Source organism: Rhodamnia argentea, chromosome 2 (genome assembly GCF_020921035.1).
Source record: "Rhodamnia argentea isolate NSW1041297 chromosome 2, ASM2092103v1, whole genome shotgun sequence".
Taxonomy (NCBI): domain Eukaryota; kingdom Viridiplantae; phylum Streptophyta; class Magnoliopsida; order Myrtales; family Myrtaceae; genus Rhodamnia; species Rhodamnia argentea.
In genome coordinates this window covers 23,744,827-23,766,341 of record NC_063151.1, presented here as the reverse complement: position 1 = coordinate 23,766,341, position 21,515 = coordinate 23,744,827, and the positions used below count along the sequence as shown (strand labels likewise).

General features: G+C 40.4%; 2 protein-coding genes across 5 annotated transcripts in view; one reads left to right on the top strand and one right to left on the bottom strand.

Moving 5' to 3' along the window:
- Positions 1-21,515, bottom strand: part of LOC115755456 (kinectin) — a 33,197-nt gene that overhangs the window by 4,333 nt on the left and 7,349 nt on the right. For 2 of the 4 annotated variants that reach the window (XM_048274187.1, XM_048274186.1), the window contains exon 8: positions 520-559. In XM_048274187.1, the coding sequence (XP_048130144.1) occupies positions 520-559 (40 nt within the window). Of the gene's footprint in view, positions 1-519; positions 560-1,001; positions 1,053-1,129; positions 1,185-1,281; positions 1,341-2,668; positions 3,085-21,515 lie in introns of those variants that run through there. The other 2 variants (XM_048274188.1, XM_048274189.1) reach the window with 2 other exon arrangements.
- Positions 19,903-21,481, top strand: LOC115755461 (probable LRR receptor-like serine/threonine-protein kinase At3g47570). The gene is made up of 2 exons (XM_048274184.1): positions 19,903-20,720; positions 20,881-21,481. Exons 1-2 carry the CDS (start codon positions 19,919-19,921, stop codon positions 21,264-21,266), a joined length of 1,188 nt encoding a protein of 395 aa, XP_048130141.1. The 5' UTR covers positions 19,903-19,918; the 3' UTR covers positions 21,267-21,481.

Here is a 21,515-nt window from a genome sequence, read left to right as displayed (position 1 = left end):
GATAGGACCCTCTGGGCGAATCAACGCCTTAGTTGGGCTTAGGCGTTGACTCACTGAAATTTATATCTCTCCATCGTTGTTAAACCATTTTCAGGTTCTAAGTGATGGAGCTAGTAATTCTTGAAAAGCCGATAAGGATGAAAGTGACGTAGCCCTATTTGGAGTAGGTACGAAGTTGATCCTACCCCGTATCGAAGTATGGGACCAATTAGCGTGTCATTTCGGTTGATTCACGACGTGACTGTAAATAAGATCATGTTTTTGAATTAATACGTTTTTCCTACTGATCTATCCCTATCTTATATTTTGTCCGGGAATATTGTACGTTTCCGCATGCGTAGTTAATCTCATAGGTTGGTAGCGTGCCCGAGACACTATCCTTTTAACCCGAGGGACGAGATGGCAGGGATGCCGTGCACTCGAGGATCGGGGCGTGACATAGAAACTCTAAGAAGATCACATGTTAGTAACATCTTCATTGGCCTCCAGTTCAAACTCGAAAAAGTTAAACACTGATACCTACAGCTGCAACCTTTTCTTCATCCATTGTTTCCTTGACCTGCCAATATTCTGGTTAGCAAAAAACTGCTATGATCTTAGAAGCACATTACTAACCATTGGGTTTCTGAACACCACAACACCCCCCCTTCCCCCCTCCCCCCCACAAACCAACCCCCACCGCCACCCCCCAAAAAAAAAAAAAAATGGCTGCAAGGTAATAGCCAAGACAGAAAGACATAAGAGAATTCAACGAGGTTAGCAAACTCTTCCCTAGAAGGGGAACCATAATATAATTAGTGCTAGAGTTCCCATCATTAAATTCAGCCAGGAAAAAAGTGACTGAAGCAATGCAAACCTAGATGTTTGTACGTGTTTGTGAGCGCGTGTATTTAAAAATTTCAGATATGGTTGGAGCACAACAAAGGATGATCCTCCTCCATATGACAAATTTAAAATCTAATGGTAAAAGCAAGTCCAAAAGTAGAACAAACAAGGAGTACCAAGTCACGCACTTCTGTGTCTGAGCTCAGTATGCGACAGTTAAGCCATCCCTAAAAGAACAGGATAAACAGACTGTCAACTTGGTGGACATGCTGATGTTGCGAGGTCTAATCTTGAGAAATATTACTTGTAGCTGCTGGAATTTGACATTGATATCCTGAGCAACCTTGGCATAATATGTGCTGAAAGTCCAAGAAATTCAGTGAAGAGTTGAAGAACACAGCATCTTTTTGGGTTCAAGGACACAACAAATTAGATACTTGAGAACAGGCCAGTAACCTTTTCTCAACTAGTTTGGCCAATAAGCTTACTCTTTCTTGGTGAACCAGCTCCAAAGTCTGCACAGAACTCCAACAAATATTCATGGTAAGATAAAATTACCCAAGTTTCTTTATAAAGCACAATCGATCATGTGGCTTAGTCATTTAGAAGTTTAGAAAGCCTCTCACTCCAACATGTATATCATCCTCCACCATTTCAGATCCAACTCAATTTCCTTAAATAAAAATAATAAACACAAGGTCGCATGGTACAGAAGTCTAACACTATTTAGCTTTGAAAATGTCGAAATCAAAATTTACTTGCGCTCTGCCATATCTACAAGGACAAATTTGAAAATCTACACAGGAATGATTGAAAAATTACCTATCTTGACACATTTGGGATAATACCTATTCGAGTATTAGCTTCTTCGACAGCCAAGTATCAAAGCAAATAGCACTTTAGTACATATTACGACTCCAGGGGAACTCTTCAAAGGCTCCAGGAAAAAGATATTTATGAATTTCATCACTGGTCTGACTGCCCTTTAGCTTTTCAGCTCGTAACAGATAAACATCTATGTAAATTAACTGAAAGATAAATTGGAAACCTTTCCAACTTCCTCTTCATCCTCACTTTCTGCCAGTGATCCAAATCTAAAATTCATGTTGACCTTAGAGTTCTGCTCGACGTTACAAGCTATGCACTAGCCATACAAAGTAGCCACACTGCAAGCTTCAAACTATTCTCTGCAACTTTGGGGATATATTAGTTTCTGATAGTGTCTGACTCTTCGAAATTATTTTAATATGCAGCATCGTCTCCATTCCCACAACATATTACAGTGGTTTTATGCACTAACTTGATTATCAGAAAAGCCATTCCACACAAGAGAATCGCTGCAAACAACAAAGTGCAAAGCTTCTCTTTATCTGGTATCTTTCTATCTCGGGGTGGTCTAAGGCATGAACCTGAACAACAAGTCACGGATTTTCTAAGATATCACGAAGCTAGCTGCATCAACAAATTATTCACATTAATACAAGCGAAAGACCAATCAACCAATAGAGAGACATAAGAATCAGTCCGTAATTTGAAAAGAAAGTTATTATTTGAGGAACGGAGGACGCAGCAAACTATTTTTGTTCAATCGGATGTTTTGTTGAGTTTCAATGTGATAGAATGGTGCAAAAGATTCTTCCAAGTTCCATCCAATGCATCTTATCACGGGAACACCGTGAGAAACAGGCATCACAGTTCAGTACATCGGATATAAGGCTGCAGATCATTCCCTTTTCAGAACCCCACAGGCGATCGTGTTCTTCTTTTCCTCTCTTTTGGTGGAGTTCATGCAATCCGTCACTACCAATTAAATCACACATATGTAAATGAGGAGGAGCTCTACCTGTGTCAGTGTGCGACAATCAGATTCCAAAGAAGCGACTTTCTCTGTTTGTCCAATATCTGAGAGCATATTTGTCCTTTTGCAGTCATCATCTGCTCTGTTTCTTCTTTAAGTTTCTGAATGTCGGATTTTGCTGGACAAACAACATTTAAAATAATAAAAAAAAGAAAGTTAAGTACTTCAAGAAAGGAAAGATTGTTTGCTTTTAACAATTCTATACAGTAGCGCACACAACAAAATTACCCCAAAGCAATCATGATTGAAATACAATGATCAAAAGATTTTAGCCGAACTAACAAAAACTTGCACGAATTGATTGGGTAAATACTCTCAAGGAGATATAGAAGAAGATTAAAGCTTAAATTCAAATAGTTACTGTAGTTATCACACATGAGGTCAAGAAGAATCACGCAGCTCTCAAATCACTACAACAAGCAGATGAAGTATTCTCAAGAAAGTTGCCTCACACCTAGAACAAGGTCCACATATCCCATCGAATGACATTTACAAGGAGAACATTGGGGTCCGCTCGTGTACGAATAGAGCTAGTAAGCGTGCACCTCTTTGATTAAACATTATGCAACTACAACTAACTCTGCTACTAAGGCATCATCATGATTCAACTTAACATCATCTTCATCCTAACTGTAAACTTGAAATGATATTCTACACGAATCTGATAAAAGACTTGACAATTAGTGTAATTAGTATTAGCCAGAAACGACTGATATTGAGAGTTAAAATAATGTAAGCTTAATTATAAATGAAGCATTCACTCATGAAAAGCTTTGCATGAATATTTTCACTTGAATTTAAATCTCCGACGTTAATTTAGCCAACGAGTTTAGAGAAACCATTACATACTATACTGAGCTCTTGCAGAGACTTATCGCGGTTTTTAGTATGTGATCCACAGGTAGATAAACAAAAGCGTATAAAGTAAGCACCAGTAAAAAAAAATGTCATCTGTAACCGATGAGAAATTATTCAGTGGTTAGCAACTACCACGTCATAAGTCTATGTGGCGTGTATGTTCCACTAAAAAAGTGACACATGTCCTATGACATGGAAAAGATGAAAAATGAGAAACTAAAATAAAGAGCTCTCGTTTCTCTTTCCTCTGCAAAAAGCACTGAGCACAAGCAAGCATTTATTGCTTGCTCTCTTTCTCTCTACCTCTCTCTCTCCTCTTTCACCCTCTCATTCTCTCCCCCGTTCACCTCAAGCCGTCCCCTTCTCCTTCTTCTTCACCTCCCTCTCTGTTACCATCATGGCCTTTGCGGCTTCACTCCAAAGATCGCCCATTGGCTTCTTGAACTCTTCTTCTTCGTCTTCTACTTCTAATTCGCTCCCCATTTTGGACTTGGGTACGTGGCCAACGATTTTGAAGTGGAAGAGGCCTGCGATGCTAGATATACCGGTGGGCGCACCGAGTTTTGGGGTTCCGGCTGTTATAAACCAGTATAATTTTCTTCCTTTGCTCGTGTCTGGACAGTTGACATGCTTCTCTTGGGGGTGCGTCTTTACAACACGTGCTTCTGTGTCTTCTTCAAATCAAGTCCCTCGGAGTGTCTCTCCCCGTGCTGTACGCCAACCGAAGACAACCACGTTGGAGTCCGATTCTACGTCTCGTTTAGGAATCTACCTTCTTTATAATTTTGAGATTTCTAGTTCCGGTTCTGGTTATATTTGTTAGCCACAACATTTGTGATTTTTTACTAACAATACAAATAATCCCCTAAACGAACTCAATCAATTTTGTGATATATCATTTGTAATCGCACCAGGCCGAAAGAACATTACAAGCTTTTCTAACCCAAAAAGATCTATATAACGTGGATAACAACCGAAGGCCCGCATCTAGATCCTCCAAGGCGATTCTTCTTAGTTCATTTCGCCCAGGCATAAGGAGCATGTCTACAAAATCAAAATCAAGCCGAAGATCCAAAGTCTCCTTGGCATTTATTAGCATTGTCGCTGCTAAACATGCATTAAGTTTTAGAAAGACGCCTCTCAAATATATATGCGATCTCATCCGGTCATTTTCACAAACGCTTGGTGATCCCTTCAAACAAAGAGTACAGAAGCATCATCGAACAACTAATTCCAACCCAGACGATTTCAGGGACATTAAGACATGCTCAAACAACTGTTTTATACTAATCAGTACTCGATTTTTTCTCAAGCTTCAAATACAACTTTTGGACTCAGCTTACTAAAACAAATCAATGATGTACGTAACTTCAGTGACATTAAAATATGATGAGTTTTAGGAGAGGCCAAGTCGGCGATTTTTGGAGTCGGAGAGGCGACGATGGCTATAAGGACGAACGCGAAGAAGGAGGGGAGGGCTTGAGGTGAACGAGGGAGAGGAAGAGAGGGTGAAATCATTTTTGCAGAAGACAGAGGTTGAAACGTAAAGGAGGAGAGAGGGAGGGAGGGAGAAAGAGAGCAAGCAATAAATGCTTGCTTGTGCTCAGTGCTTTTTGCAGAGGAAAGAGAAACGAGAGCTCTTTATTTTAGTTTCTCATTTTTCATCTTTTCCATGTTATAGGACATGTGTCACTTTTTTAGTGGAACATACACACCACATAGACTTATGACGTGGCAGTTGCTCTCGTAACCGATAGTATTACTAAGAAAAATCATAGTCATTGGGTGATCCACTAGGAAACAGGTAAGATGCCGTAAGCGAAGCTAACAATCACCTCAAAGACAGACAGACGGGGGCAAACTAATGCAACCGCACAGATATGTAGATCATGTAATACATACGTTCACAGATGCATCTATCGTGCCATAATCATGTGTGCCTGCGCATGCTCCTGTGCGTAAGAGGAGAAGGAGCGAATAAGAGAGAGAAGCCGAACCAGAAGTGAGGTCGCTTTCCAAAGACTGAATGGTAGTGGTCTGCATTTGCTCTTCGACTGAGATCTTGGCCGCCTGATCCTCCACATCTTTCCACTCACAATTGCAATTCAGCAACATTTTTTTACAGAAGGTGTACATGTTTTACTTAAAGAGAATGCCAAGGGGAGATGTACCGTTCATTTGACATCTCAGATCACGTGCCACGCTATGTACAAAGCGGAAAGTCATCAAACGAAGGTGCTTTTCCCTAAAAATTTCTGTCCGGCAATACTGCCTTGTAAAACTCAGAACTAGTGAAAACACGAGCTCAAATTTCCGATTATGAACTACCATCTCCAACTCCTTCGCCAACAGAGCCGTGAGGTGAGACAGACCGAGTAAGAACTGGACATATTGGAACACCTCTGTAGCACGCGACATGGACAGCAAGAACGCGTCGTTCAGCTATAACCGCTAGATGACCGAACGAAGCACGCTCAAGTTCTCAGAAGAGGCAGAACTACGTGCAGAGACGCACTAGCGATGGTGTTGTTAGCTCGTGATCGAGGGGATTTCCTAGTCAACGAAGAACACAGACGCACCTGAATGGGTGGGGAGTGAAACTCAAGTGGAAGGATCTGGACGTCGGGGAAGCTGCTAATTTTGGGCGCCAAAGAGGCGATGATTTTTAGCCTAACCCAACTCCATACCCGCTTTTGACCCAAAAAAAAAAAAACATTCCCGCCCAAATGGAAAGCAGAAAAAATTCAAAAAAAGGAAAAAAAAAAAGGAGAAAGAAATAACGCTAATATTGATCAATATCGGTCTACCGGGTACTATGGATCAATACCGGTGTACTGGATAGGAGGGTGCCAACTTCATTTAAGTACTCAGATATTCACTTCAAAATCGAGAAAGAGACGATGATACCGGTGATCTTAATTTTATCATAGGAATCTCGTATCCACGATAAAGCATTTAATTCGAGTCATGAAATTAAAAACCGCTCGTTTTGAACAAGCTTCTCACCACCTCATCAATGTAGCCCTGGTGAGGGTAAAAGCTATTTAATTCGATAGGATCCTGTCCCAAAAAACAGAGGAATAGACTGTGCAATCCCAACATTTTCGTGGAAAGCGGCGACTTCTAAAATCTAGATACAAGTTCTGCAAAATTTCTGACGATAGGTTGTCAATAACTCGTAGGTTTCCTTGTAGAAGGCATCCTTTCTTTGGCATGTGAGGAAAGCTCCCGAGAAGAGCCCTGCATTCAAAGAAATAAAAGTCGTAAATAAAAATTGTTAAACACTAAATAAATCCTCAGTGGACTTAGCCAAATTGAAAAGAAAAATTATTTGTGTTGGTAAGTCCCTAATATATGTGTTAAATATTTTTGTAGATGGGAGTTATGAGAGAATTGTTCGTGCCAACCCCTTTGTGGATGAGTTGGGAATGTAGGATTTATTTTCCGTTAGAAGCGGTGTTTGCATATGAACTGTACATGCATTTAGTTTTAAGCACTACACTATTGCACACACAACCAATTACAAGATCTATGACCGGAAAGGTGAGTAACTCTCATTTAGCGTAAGGAGAAATCGAATCACCTTCTATCAATCTTTTGTGGCTTTGTATTGTTGGAGAGTCATCTGGGGTGCTTCAGGTGGTTCCTTGACCACTTCGAGTGCATTCCACCGAGCCGACAATCGGTTGGAGCAAGCGGTCACCGAGAGGTTCCCTTACTTCAATTCCGATAGGGCTTGAGTGAGTGAGAAGAGTTTGGCCTTTTAGTTTTGCATGCACTTATATTTTTATCCAGTCTTCCGCATGCGCCCTATTATACGTAATAAAAGATTAAAACAAAACGCGATTAGAGTATGGATTAAGCTCGGGGTCCCCGTTGAGGTTGGTATCGTAGTCCCAAAAGCCCCCGACCTTAGAAGGATGTAATTGATGGAGGACGGGCCCCGACATCGGCTCTCGCCACTCTTCGTTGGTGCCACCAACTTGGTGCAAATTGTTCTACACTTGCTGATTGTTCTAAATCTAGGCTTGCAAATTGTCTCGCGTGACTTCGATTATTGATGGGGCCGTCGATTTAGTCCCTCTTCATACTATGATCTTCGTTGGTGCTTTTTTTAATTGATGTTGGTGCTCGGTAGGACTAGTTCCATGGATCCAACCGTGAACCAAACTGGATCGGTGGTTCGATTCTCGGGTGGATCCATAGAACGAGCGGGTGATTCACGGTTTGGTATTTTGCGGAACCGGTCCCTAGCGGGCGGTTCTCGATACTAAGGTGGGAACCACCCATCTTAGAACCAATCACCCCTCCTAGTTCAATCTTCATCTCCTACTGCTCGGATGAATCATGCCCACGTTTTCTACTTTTCAAGAACCTTCGAGCCAAGTCTTCAGGGAGTTATTATGATACTTCAATAATTGTCGATAACCATTTTCCCGCTGGATGTTCGAAAGGACGATTATTTATCTATTCCCGCGCACCTTTTGGAAAAATATTCCAAATTTCTAGCAGTATTATTCACTATCGACACCAATATTTGTAGCTATTTTGTCCTTCCTAATACATGCAGCTGGATAGATAGGTGGCATTAATCCATATTAGTGTCAATAGAACTTCCAGGGTTCTTCAAATAATTGATGTCTTAATGAGTTCCCACGCGCCATGCGCATGACCTTCTCATCTTTGGTATTGCGCTTCGACGCCTCCCTCTCACGTGTATGGCAAGCGTGTTGAATATTTTGGATGTCACAACAAAGGTAGAACAAATTAGACATGAAAAAGAGGTAATGAACGCGAAAGAAATACTGTGTGTGCGCCATCAAATGTGGGGTCGTTTTCCTCAAACCAGAAAGAAGTCTTCGGGGTCTACGCAGCAGCTTCTAGAAAGTAGAGAAGGGATTTTGGGATAGGTTCGAGGCATGCCAAAGGTATGTCATTTGATTGATTCAATATTACAAAAAGAAAAAATATTTATAATTAGTGGACGATTAATCGAAAGAGGAGTACAAATGAAGGGGGCGGTGTATTTTTTACATTGAAGAAACAGGTCAATTTTCTTCAACTCGAGTCACGCTCCGGGATCTTCTTCATGGTGGAGGATCTTAACTAGAAAATTTACATTGAAGAAAGTGCTCCCCAGTCCAATTGATTCTTCATTTCATGCCACGATTTGATATGCTATTCATGGTGGAGGACCTTAACCAGAGTGGATTCGTGGAAGAAAGTGCTACGCGTTGTCCAATTGATTCTTCATTTCATGCCACGATTTGATATGCTCTTCATGGTGGAGGACCTTAACCAGAGTGGATTCGTGGAAGAAAGTGCTACGCGTTGTCCAATTGATTATTCATTTTATGTCATGATTGGAGATCCTCTCCGTGGTGGAGGATCTTTGGGGTCCCTGCACTTATCTCGATTAAAAATTTATGATTCCGTTTGTGGAACTTGTTTTGATGTTGGGATCTTACGGTAAAAGCTCAATACCTTTGTTTGGGGAGATCACCAAGAAGGAGTCCAAGTCCGATCCCGTTAACATATCACTCAAAAACTTAAGCTAATGAGTTATTGATCAACTAGGATATATTAACTGTTTTACGTCACACTAATACTACACCTGCATCCTAACAATTGAGACTTGAAAATAAAATTAAGAAGCGTTATATAAGTGCTAGATAAGGGAGTTGGGCCTCGATGAGGGTTGTATAACAAAGAATGATCTTCGTCGCTCATCCGCATTCTATTTTTGTGAGAACTAATGGAAATGATAATAGATATTCATGGGACCAAGCCCAATCTACAAATAAAATATGGCTTCAATTTACAAAAGCCCTCTAGAGTCCAAGGAGCCCCCGTCGGGGCAGCTCCCACGAATTCCCATGCCTTCCTGTTGATGAGTTACAATGCACTTCACAGCAAAGCTAAGCACAACACGGCCACAGTTCAACCACACCATCATCAGGCTAGCTCTAGTAGTCCATCACCCAGTCATGCGCGCGCACGTATGCAAATGGTAATCACAAATTGATAGAACTTACGATGATCATCATCAGATTTTGTCTTAATCGTCCGCCTTCGTCTTCTTTTATATCTCAAATAAGGCATTCAACACGTTAAAACGATTTGGCGATCATCGAAATCATTATCTCCACGAATTGTCACACTAATAGAGATAGGGGTGGCAGTTCATGACTAGGATGAGCTTAAACAAGCCAGATATTCTTCGAGAAAAATCCTACACGGCACGATTAAGCTAATTCAAAGATGACACGAATTGACACTTTTTCACTTATATTTAATCGGAAGAAAAAATATTTGCAATCATCGTAAAATGACACGGATAATGAATATTAAATTAGACGAATTGACACTTTTTCACTTATATCAACTTGTCCTTATAGAGACTAGTGTTTTTTGTTTTATCATTTCTTCAAGAAACTGTCATGTGAATCAAACTTCTTGTTTTTGACATTTCTTACGCCTCGGCATGTGTAAACTGCAGAATACGCTAGCGGAAACGAGGTCTCAAAAGAAGGTGATGTCTATAGTTATGGTATCCTTTTAATAGAGATGTTCACTAGATTACGTTCCACCAACGACATTTTCAGAGATAATTTGAATCTTCGTAACCATGTCGATGAGGCTATGCCCCAACGAGCTATGGAGATTACCGATCCTGTGCTTGTTCATGAACGAGAGAGTCACAACAGTTCCCGAGATTCGCTTCACGAAAGAAACCACATATTTAAGGAATGTTTGGAAGCAATATATCGTATTGGACTCGCTTGGTCAGTCGAGGAGCCTAGAAGACGCATGAGCATCGACGAAGTTGCAACCCAGCTGCACTCGATCAAGAAGAAACTTTTTGCAGCTTCTTCACTTGGAAGGATGAGACACGGATAGATGACATCGAAGTAGCAAGTTCTTCATTTCATACAACGACTCTCTCTAGTGCTATTTGAGCATGAAGAGGGAAACAATGAATGTTTGACTTTCCTAACTTCCTCGTGAATGTAAGAAAGGATCGTCCCTATATTCCAACTTTAAAAGATTGGCCATCAATCCACACCTTCTAACAGTTTCTGTCGGAATAACATTTTCTCATTCACCCCATTTTTGTTTCTATTTTTTCGTCCCAACATTTCTATAGCTTACTCGTGAGAATTCTAATAAACCCAGACATTCGCCGTTCTGAAGAATAGAGATTCCTGCATGCCTTGATTTTGATATTAATGCAATTTACGTATGTATAACCAGCCTGTGGAAGGAAGCACGCGTTCCCCGCTCCATCATATACACTGGCCATGGAATTTTTGTCAGCACCTAACCAATTCTCCGCAGACCATCTCTCCCAACTCATTGCACAAGTTGAGAGCGTTTGGAATTATAATTTGGATTGAATTCTAGCTTAAGCAATAGATTCTCTTTAGTGCAGGCAAGAATTTGAATGAAATCCATGGCGTTAGCCATTGATGAGCCAAATCGCTCGACATTTCCAATTATGCTAATCACATATAGTTCACGAGCTTAATTATTTGGAAAGATTCGGCAAAGAAGGTGAAATAGTTAACGCACTGGTTATATTTGGAAGGTATTGCGGCTCAATATGATGCAGCAAGTTGTCTGGTTGGGAAGTGGCCTCTGCAATCAGACTCAGATCTCCTTTTTTTTTTTTTTTTTTTTTTTGAACACTTTACATTTTTTTGATTTCTCCTTCCAGTTTAGTATTGTATTACTAAGCTAGTTAGTAGTTGAAACTTACGAATATCCAGGCTGCTTTCTTTTCCCATTCACACAAAAGCATATCACTCAATCTTGTACTCCTGTCCACAGGCGCAATTCAGGACCTGCGATGTTCCCTGTTGAAAGCAGATAAACAAATGATTCCAGCAATGTATATGAACAAGGGTGCCAAGAAAAATATCTAAACAGATGATTGTGTACTTAACTATACGTTTAAGTTGAGACAGCAAATGTAGAAGATCAGTCAAATGCAGAAAAAAAACTGGACTCTCTATGAAAACAATCTCTCCTATTTCTAGAAGTAGAGTGAAGTCAATCCCATCTGGCGACTACACTCCCCCAGTAATAATTTTACCTTCAGTTTCTCGGTTTGATTCTGCAGAGACTGCAGGAACTCGGTTTCCCCAAAAATATCTGCTAATAGAGCTTTTTGCTTCTGTTCCAAGTTCTTAACGTCCATTGCCCTCAGCTCTTCCTGCATCGTACCACAGCAAACGATGATGCCAAGACATAAATACAACCAAGTAAAATCAATAAAAGGTCCAGGACCTGTACTTCAGGGGTCCACTTTAGAACTTCAAATTACCTATATCTTTAATGATTTGGTTCATCAAGACCAAGTGCAGACATTCGACATTGGTATTGCATGGAATATAATATTACGGTGATCGAGTATAATACGTACTTGACAGTACCTATTCCCTTGATACTCACCTGGAACTCATTTGATCGGCTTTTCATTTGATCAATTCGGTGCTTCATTTGCACTAACAGGAGTTGCACTAGCAACACTCAGTGTTCATGGAGAAATGAGGATGAGCTGCGAATCGAGGATATTAACGCCTATGTTTAGTTGCCTATTAACAACTTTGCTTCTATATTTCATCATTACAATAATGCATAGCCCAAGTGATTAGAAATTAGACATCACACTCGGTGTCAAAAGGCGAAATTCACAGATAGAGATGGAAACATAATACTCGATCAAAGCTAAAACCCCCCTAGAGGGGTCAGTTTAGGGGATTAGGCATGTCATTTAAATCAAGCTGCTCCATGGAAGTTTTCTGCTTGATTATAAAACTGAAATGGAACATGATTCATTCAGGACCACGAGTTGGTATGCTCTATTTTCTGGTGCTCATCTCTCAAGATAAGCTTTGTAGTGCTTATTATCACATATCCTCCCCAAGCTTTGACAATTAGAGAATATCATTTTAACCAGACAAATGAATCAACACATTGTGGAATTTAGATATAGACTACAAGGGCTCTCCTCATGGAGGGGTCTTTTTGTCTTGTACATGAGTCCCCGCTCCCGCAGTGTAGACCGGCTAATTAAGCCTGGCTTAGTCACGCTCCTATATCAAATCTCGTGATTCTATATATCGTTTTAGCTGAGTTGAGTAATAGAGGATAGGGGTGAGCACCGGTTCAAGATAGACACCGGAACCAGATCAATCTGTAAGATCTAATTTGGTCCAATTTTCACTAGCAATAGTTTGGTTTTAGGGGTCGGGGTGTTGAACCGGACCGGCGACCCTACACCAAACCCATTTTAACTGTATTTGTGGTTTATTTAGTTTCCAGCTGGTTAGAATTTGGAGTAATATTTTATGTCAACTTTTAAAATTTCCACTCAAAGTCAACTTTAAGACCCGGTTTCTATGATTCATATTTTATATTACGCGTTTTGAACTTTTTATTGTTTATTTCATTTTACGTGTTCATCATTCATGGGTTGTTGCTTTTCTTCTTCTTCTTCTTTTGCTTTTGGCAAGTGAAGATCTCCTGTAACTTTATCTTTTGTTTTGCTTGATTGAGGGATGAGTTGGATAATTCAATGTTGCCTTAGATTTCTGTTGGCTTTGCTAAGTTTCGCGGTTATATATAATATATGTCCATGGATGTGTACTTTGAAAAAGTAAGTCTGTCCTTTCAAAAAATAAAATAATATATATATATATATATACAAGCACATTTTTAAGTGAAAATACAAGCACATGAATGATTCCTCCTACGGCTGCCACCCTCATTCTTTTATCCGCCACCGGCGACCAATATTGGCTGGTGACGAATTATGAGACGCCTATCGTGGAGAAGTTACTTGAGGAAAAAAAAGAAATGGAAAGGACTGAAAGAAAAAGTAGAGAGAAAAACCTCTCAACCATCAAAATAAAAAAAAAATTTGAACGTTATTTTGCCTTTCGAACCAAAATAATCTATGACACTTTAGCTTGACGCGATTACTGAATAATAAGAGACAACGGGACCTAATAATTAAAACGTCGCTTATTTGAAAGTTATCATGTGCACATCTTTGACAAACTCAAAAAAAAAAAAAATACCGATAGATGACAGCCCACATATAGTGTTTGGCACAAAAGTTAAATGAGTAATATGTTCCGCTATCAAGAGGTTGTTTGGTATAACTTTTCGTGTTAACTTATCTATGAATAAGGGTGTTGTAGCTTTTAAGAGGCGCAAAGGCCTTATAATCGCAGCTTCTTCGAAAATACATCAATGTATAGAAACTTTCAAGAGGCTACCTCATCCAATTTTAAGGTGTTGCCACTTTAAAATAACAATGCACTTCGAAGTACAGCTGAGCAAAATATAGTTACAGTTCAATCACAACGACACCAACTAGAATAAGTCAAAGATTTATCGAGAAAATACTGTGCACGACACGATAGAGCTGATTCAAAGACGATACGGATCGACACATTTTCACCAATACACAATTGAAAAAAGCTCTTTGCAATCACCGTGAAATGGCATAGGTAGTCAATACTAGAACTGATGTAACCGTCGAAATCCGCCGTGGGGATGTGGAAAATAATTTGTGTGGAGTCACGGTACCGGACCTTCTATTGATCTTGTGAACAATATGTAGAACAAATTAGACATGGAAAAGAGGTACGAACATGAAAGAAATGCCGGGTCTTTCAATCCAACAGCAGGGATGACTTGCTGGGAAAAGAGGTATGAACAAAGTCTTCATGAGGGTTTACACAGCTTTTACAAAAGCTCTTCCACTACAAAAAAATGAGGATTTAGCGACGAATTTTGCCACGAAAAAAAATTCGTGGCTAATCAAGCGTCGCAAAATTTAGCGACAAAATCTTGAAATTTCGTCGCTAAATTTTGCGACGAAAATATATTTCGTCGCTAAAGTCATCGCTAAAATTTAGCGACAAAAAGTGTGTTTCGTCGCTAAATTTAGCGACAAAAAGTGTTTTTCGTCGCTAAATTTTGCGACGCCAGATTAGCCACAAATTTTTTTTCGTGTCAAAATTCGTCACAAAAGTCAATTAGTGACGAATTTTGCCGAATTTTTTGTGGCAAAATTAGCGACGAAATCAACTTTTTGTTGCTAAATCCGATTCGACGATTTTTTTTTTTTTTGCCACGAATATTATTCAGGGATAAATTTGACAACGAAATTTGTTCAGCCATGAATTTTGCGACAACCAGGCATGGGACGAATTTTGCAACAAACTTTTATAATTTGTGATCGTATAATAAAATAATTTCTTTTAATTTTCAATTTTAAATCTAATTAAAAACAAAATTAATTTCTAGAATTTGCATTTAACGTTGATAAAGCAAGATCTAAATATTATAATAACATGCAAACAAAATACATTCATCTACCATTCACTGGAAGAGAGAGTTTTCTGAAAAAATAAAATACCATTCATCTACCATTCACTTAACATATATTCTTTAAGTACTAAAACAACGCCATCTCTAGCAGACAAGTGCAGCGAGTTGGGGTAGCCTCTTGAGGAGTGGTATTGTTACTGCAGCCCCCATTTGAAGACACTTCAATTGAGGATGCGCATTTTCCAGTTGGAGAAGAAATACCTTGTGGCGGCGTTTTTGGTTCTGCCTTCAATTGACTTTCTAATTACACCTGCAACTGCAAAATACTTGTAGTGAGAACAACATTGAGATTGATTATAAGCAGCACACTTTACTACATACGATTGATATCACGCATTTTGTGTCGTTTGATGCACATTTTGCCCGCCTACTCCAGCTAATTCCAGGATCCTTAGGGGTAGAAGTTGCTTGAGAGAGCAGGTTCAGAGCTTCGGCAAGGAGATTAGGTGGAAAGAGTGACCATCTAAATTGTCGCAAATATCTCAACATAAGCCAAATTGTCAGAGCGAGTGCAAATTCATAGCATAAGCATCAAGTTTGACAGCTCAATTAATATGAATAGCTGATGTTGAGCTTCATATTTTGACAATATGCTCAAGAACAAACGTATGTCATGAGCTGCTCAGATAGCTGAAAGGAAATTACAACATCATATCCAGACTATAACTGAAATAATAGGTAGCGGTAGGTGGTTCACATAAGGCAGATTCTACTCATTGTGCTACTCTTAATGAAATTCGTGTAACAATGATATGGCTACAGAAGATAAAGTACAAGGGACCCCAGCGAAAACATACTATCAAAATTAAAAATTTAAAAACAGCAGTTACCCTCGCATTCTGATTATTGATGATGATTTAGCAACTGGGTCACCTAACAAATTTAGAAGTCTCAAAGCCTTGCAGAGAGACTACAAATTTCAATTTCTCAATCTTACAATCTGTTCTAATTCCTGAGAATGCAGTCCAGACGCTCCCAATATCAACAGCTCAGTCGGAAGATTAACCACAACACCCCGCAAGCTCACATCAATTCATAGTACTGAAGCCCAGCAACATCGAAACAACCACTCAAAAGCACCACAATCGCTGCGAAACATTATGATAATCGGCAACAGCAGCACTCTTCAAATGCACACCGCCAACAACTAAACATGGTGGAAAAATGCTATGGCCAAGAAAATACTTGCAAAACACACGAATCATCGACCCCAAAATCCCCTTTTTTTTTCCTTTTTCCACTGCTTCGATTCCACAAAGGGGGAGAGACCCACAAGGGAACTGCAGGAAAAAAAAAAAAAACCCGCGAACCAAATGAAACGGTGACGAAAACGCGATAGAAGAGAAAGGAAAGACCTTTTCCAAGTTGCGTATCTCCGAGGAGATGAGAGAGACGACGCGAGGACGCTTCGCGATTCTCTGAAGTTGCCGGCAGTTTCTAGCTACTGCCGGCCGTGGACTGCCGATCGATGGAGGCGGTAGGTCGCTGGAGACGGCGGTGTGGAGGCAACGGCGGTCGGCGCTGGCTTTGGAAGCGAAGGTTTTGTGTGTGTGCGTGTAGCGAGAGAGAGAGAGAGAGAGATTTGGGCTGTGTCACAATCAAAGAACACACTGTAGAGGGGGAAGAGGAAAAGAAAGAACAGCGAAAAAGGGTTTTGTCTGGGGACTTTAGTGACGAAAACATATTTTCGTCGCCAACTTAGCGACGAAAATGTGTATTTGTCGCTAAATTAGCGACGAAAAAAGGATACATCACTAATTTAGCGACGAACAATTTATTTGGTCGCTAAATTAGCGACAAATAAACGGATTCGTCGCTAATTTGAATTTTTTTTATTTTTATTCATATTCCATTAGCGACGAATAAACTTTCCGTTGCAAAATTAGCGACAAATCACTTTTTCGTCTCTAAATCGAATATTTTCTTTTTTATTTTTTTCATATTATATTAACGACGAATCACTCTTTCATTGCTAAATTAGCGACGAAACAAATAATTCGTAGCTAATTTGAATATTTTCTTTTTTTTTATTCATATTCAATTAGCAATGAATATTTATTTCGTCGCTAATTTAGCGACGAATAATTTGTTTCGTCACTAACTTTGCGACGAACTCAATTTTTCGTCGCCAATTTAGCCACAAATAATTGTTTCGTCGCTAATTCAGCGACGAACGCTTCATTTTGTCACTAATTTAGCGATGGAATAGTTTATTAGTCGCTATTCTTTTTAATTTTTATTCATATTCTATTAGCTACGAATTTTTCTTTCGTCGCTAATTTAGCGAGGAAAAAATGAATTCATCGCTAGTTTGAATATTTTCTTCGCTAATTTAGTGACGAAAAAATTGTTCGTAGCTAATTTCGTCGCAAATTAGCAACGAATTTTTTTTCGTAGCTATTTTAGTCGCAAATTAGCGACGAATATTTTTTCGTCGCCAATTTAGCGACGAATATAGTTTCGTCGCTAATTAGAGACTAATTTTTTTCTCGCTATTTTCGTCGCAAATAGCGACGAATTTTGTTTTCGTCATTGTTTTCGTCGTTAATTAGCAACGAATATTTTTCGTCGCTAATTTTTTGTGGCTAAATCCTTATTTTTTTGTAGTGTTCTCTGTGATGGGAAAAAAAAAAGAGGCATGGTCACCAAAATCACCTTCGACTTGTCAAACGGGTGGGTCAGGTCGGGTCACAAATAGTACAATCTGAATTGACGAATTGACCCGTTAATCATTCATCTTCGACATCTTATTATACTCCTCTCACAACATCTTATTTTACTCCTCTCGTTGTGAGAGAATTGGTTTCGCTCGTGTCTCATGCTTGCCGATCCTCTCGTTGTCAGAGCTTGTAGGACCACCACTCAGCGAACTGATCGTACAGGAGGGGGATGACTTGCTGGTAAAAGATGTGGGAATGAATGCATACCAGAAAGAACTCTTCAGGGTCCTATACAGCTTCTATAAAAGCTCTTCTCTGTGAGGCTGTTCAGCATAGAGCTCAAGCAATCCCACTTCATACATATCACTTCACTCATTCCTTCTTGCCCTCCCTTCGCAGACTCAGTACCCAATTTATGCTCATAAAAATGGCACATTTGCGTCTCGTTTGCGCACAACTCCTTTGTTCTTTTCTTCTTTTAGCTGCCTTCCTTGTGTCGTGCTTTGTCGTCATCGTTCCTGCTACTAACGATACAGACAGGCTTGCATTGCTTGCATTCAAGGCCGAAATAACTAGTGACCCTTTCGGGTCGCTTAACTCGTGGAACGGCAGCACCGACATCTGCCAATGGTATGGAATTAGGTGCGGTCGTCGGCACCGCCGAGTCACTGTTCTGGACCTCCATTCCCAAGGACTCTCGGGATTTGTCTCACCTAACATCGGGAACCTCAGCTTCTTAAGAGAACTGAGGCTCCAAAACAACAGCTTCGGCCATGAAATCCCTCCCCAAATTGGCCGGTTGCATCGGCTCCAAATCTTGCACTTGTCCAACAATTCACTTACTGGCGCGATTCCCAGGAATATATCAGGTTGCTCCAACCTCGTGGTTCTCCGCCTTTCGTTCAACCAGTTGGTCGGAGGAATTCCAGTGGACTTAGGCTCCTTTTCAAATCTTAATTGGCTCAGCTTCGATGCAAACCAATTTACTGGCACCATCCCTTCCACCATAGGGAACTTGTCATCTCTGGAGTTGTTCTATTGTTCCGAAAATGGTTTGAGTGGGATCATTCCCGAATCTCTTGGTCGACTAACCAAACTACGAGTGCTCGCGTTGGGAATCAACAGGCTTTCAGGTACCATTCTGCCTTCGATCTTCAACTTGTCTTCACTGAATGTGATCAATGTAGGTATGAACCAGATCCGCGGCAATCTTCCTCAAGATATAGGATTCACTCTTCCGAACCTTCAAAGTTTTGCCATTGCTTATAACCAGTTTTCTGGAACGATTCCTGTGTCGATATCCAATGCCACGAATCTAAGAATGCTCCAACTTCAACGCAATGAGCTCTCAGGGAAAGTCCCTTCATTGGCGAATCTTCGTAACCTTCTGAAGGTTCTTTTAAACTTTAATTATCTCGGAAGTGGAGGGTCCGATGCAGATGATCTGAGCTTCCTTTGCTCCCTAACAAATGCCGCCAACTTGACAGAATTGGGGATAGCGGGAAATAGATTAGGTGGGAGGCTTCCTGTATGCATCGGGAATTTCTCTGCTACTTTGACAACCCTCGGAGTAGCACTCAATCCGATAGTGGGTGAGATCCCAAGAGAGATTGGTAATCTTTTGAGCTTGCAGCTATTAATAATGGATTTCAACCTTCTTTCAGGTCCGATCCCGTCAGATTTAGGCAACCTTTCGAATCTTGAAGTATTGACCTTGCCAGGCAACAATCTTTCTGGCGTAATCCCATCCTCTTTGCAAAATCTCCAGAGATTGATCGTTTTATCTCTTGGCGGAAATAAGTTAGAAGGGACGATTCCATCGTACCTAGTTAAGCATCGGAGCTTGACACAACTAGATCTTTCTAGTAACAATCTCAGTGGTCCTATATTATTCCCCATGGCTGGGAGCCTCCTCTATTTGGATTTGTCTCGAAACCATCTAAGCGGAGTCCTTCCGATGGAAATCGGGAACTTGAAACATTTGGACCGATTGGATGTCTCAGGAAATGTTCCGGACGGTGAAATCCCGAGTAGTCTAGGCAATTGTGATGAACTCACAGTATTAAGAATGCAAGATAACCTCTTCCATGGGCCCATTCCTCAATCAATTAGCTCATTAAGAAACTTAGAGGAATTAGATCTTTCCAACAACAGCTTCTATGGTGAAATTCCATACTTCTTAGGGGCATTTCAGTATTTGAAAATGCTGAACTTATCTTATAATCATTTGGAAGGCCCGCTACCAACTGGAGGAGTTTTTAGGAATGTGAGTGCGACTTTTGTCACTGAAAATGAAAAGCTCTGCGGAGGAATGCCTGAATTTAAGCTTCCCGAGTGCGCCTCTCGAAACTCCAAAAGCAGAGCAAGAGTCCACAAGTTGAAACTTACCATTGCCGTTGTTTTTGGTCTTCTTGGAATAACTCTCGTTGTCACTTTCCCGTGTCTATGTTGGTTGAAGCAGAAAAGAAACGAGCCGCATTCAAGCTTGTTAGATGATTCATTGTTAAATCTTTCTTATGGGACACTTCTAAAAGCAACCGATGGTTTTTCTGCGACTAATCCGATTGGGGCTGGAAGTTTTGGGTCCGTCTACAAGGGGTTGCTCCAGGAGAATGGAACTGTCATTGCGGTGAAGGTGCTTAATTTAACGCGGCATGGCGCTCTCAAGAGCTTTAAAGCCGAGTGCGAGGCTTTGAAGCGTGTAAGACACCGAAATCTTTTGAAAGTTTTGACGGCGTGCTCGGGCACCGATTATAAGGGTGATGAGTTCAAGGCTTTAGTTTACGAGTTCATGGTCAATGGCAGCCTACAAGAGTGGTTGCATCCTAACCCAGCTCCAAATGATGCAGATGGGCATTCGAAGAAATTGAGTCTCGTCCAAAGGATAGACATTTCCATTGATGTTGCTTCCGCATTGGATTATCTCCATAATCAATGTGAGAGCCCAATAATTCATTGTGATCTAAAGCCAAGCAATGTCCTTGTAGATGCTGACATGGTTGGACATGTTGGTGACTTTGGGTTGGCGAAGATCGTCCTCGAATCCACATCCGACACTAAAGCAAACATGAGTTCTACTGGTTTAAGAGGAACAGTTGGTTATGCAGCTCCAGGTAAACATATCCCCTCCTAAAAAAGCTTAGACCCTGTCATTATCAACTTGTCCTTATAGAGACTAGTGTTTTTTGTTTTACCATTTCTTCAAGAAACTGTCATGTGAATCAAACTTCTTGTTTTTGACATTTCTTACGCTACCGCATGTGTAAACTGCAGAATATGCTAATGGAAGCCAGATCTCAAGAGAAGGTGATGTTTATAGTTACGGCGCCCTCTTGTTAGAGATGTTCACAGGATTAAGTCCCACTAGCGACATGTTCAGAGATAATTTGAATCTTCATAATTATGTTTATGAGGCTGTACCTCAACGAGTTGTGGAGATTACCGATCCCGTGTTGCTTTACGAAGGAGAGAGCCACAACAGTTCCCAAAATTCGCTTCAGGAAAGAAACCTCGTAGTTCAAGAATGTCTGGAAACAATATATCGAGTTGGACTTGCTTGCTCTGTGGAGGAGCCTAGAGAACGCATGAGCATTGACAAAGTTGCAACCCACCTGCACTCGATCAGGAGGAAACTCTTTGCATCTTCTTTACTTAGATAGGCGAGACACGAATAGGTGACATCGTAAGTGGCAAGTTCCTCATTTCCTGTAATGAATCTCTCTAGAGCTTTTTGCGAATGAAAGAGGAAAGGACGAATGTTGACTTTCCTCATTTTCTTGTGAATCCAAGAGTGAGTTTTGTCTCGACATTCCTACTTTAAAGGATTAGCCATCAATTCCCACTTTCTAACATTTCTTTTTGCCAGAATGACATTTCTTGATAAATTAATGCGATGAAAAGCCAAAATT

What these genes read in the sequence shown, in the direction of transcription:
- LOC115755461 (XM_048274184.1), top strand. Translation starts at nt 19,919, where the DNA reads ATGCCTGAATTTAAGCTTCCCGAGTGCGCCTCTCGAAACTCCAAAAGC. An exon ending in AGTTGGTTATGCAGCTCCAG is followed by an intron (nt 20,721 to 20,880) that starts GTAAACATATCC and finishes TGTAAACTGCAG; the next exon opens with AATATGCTAATGGAAGCCAG.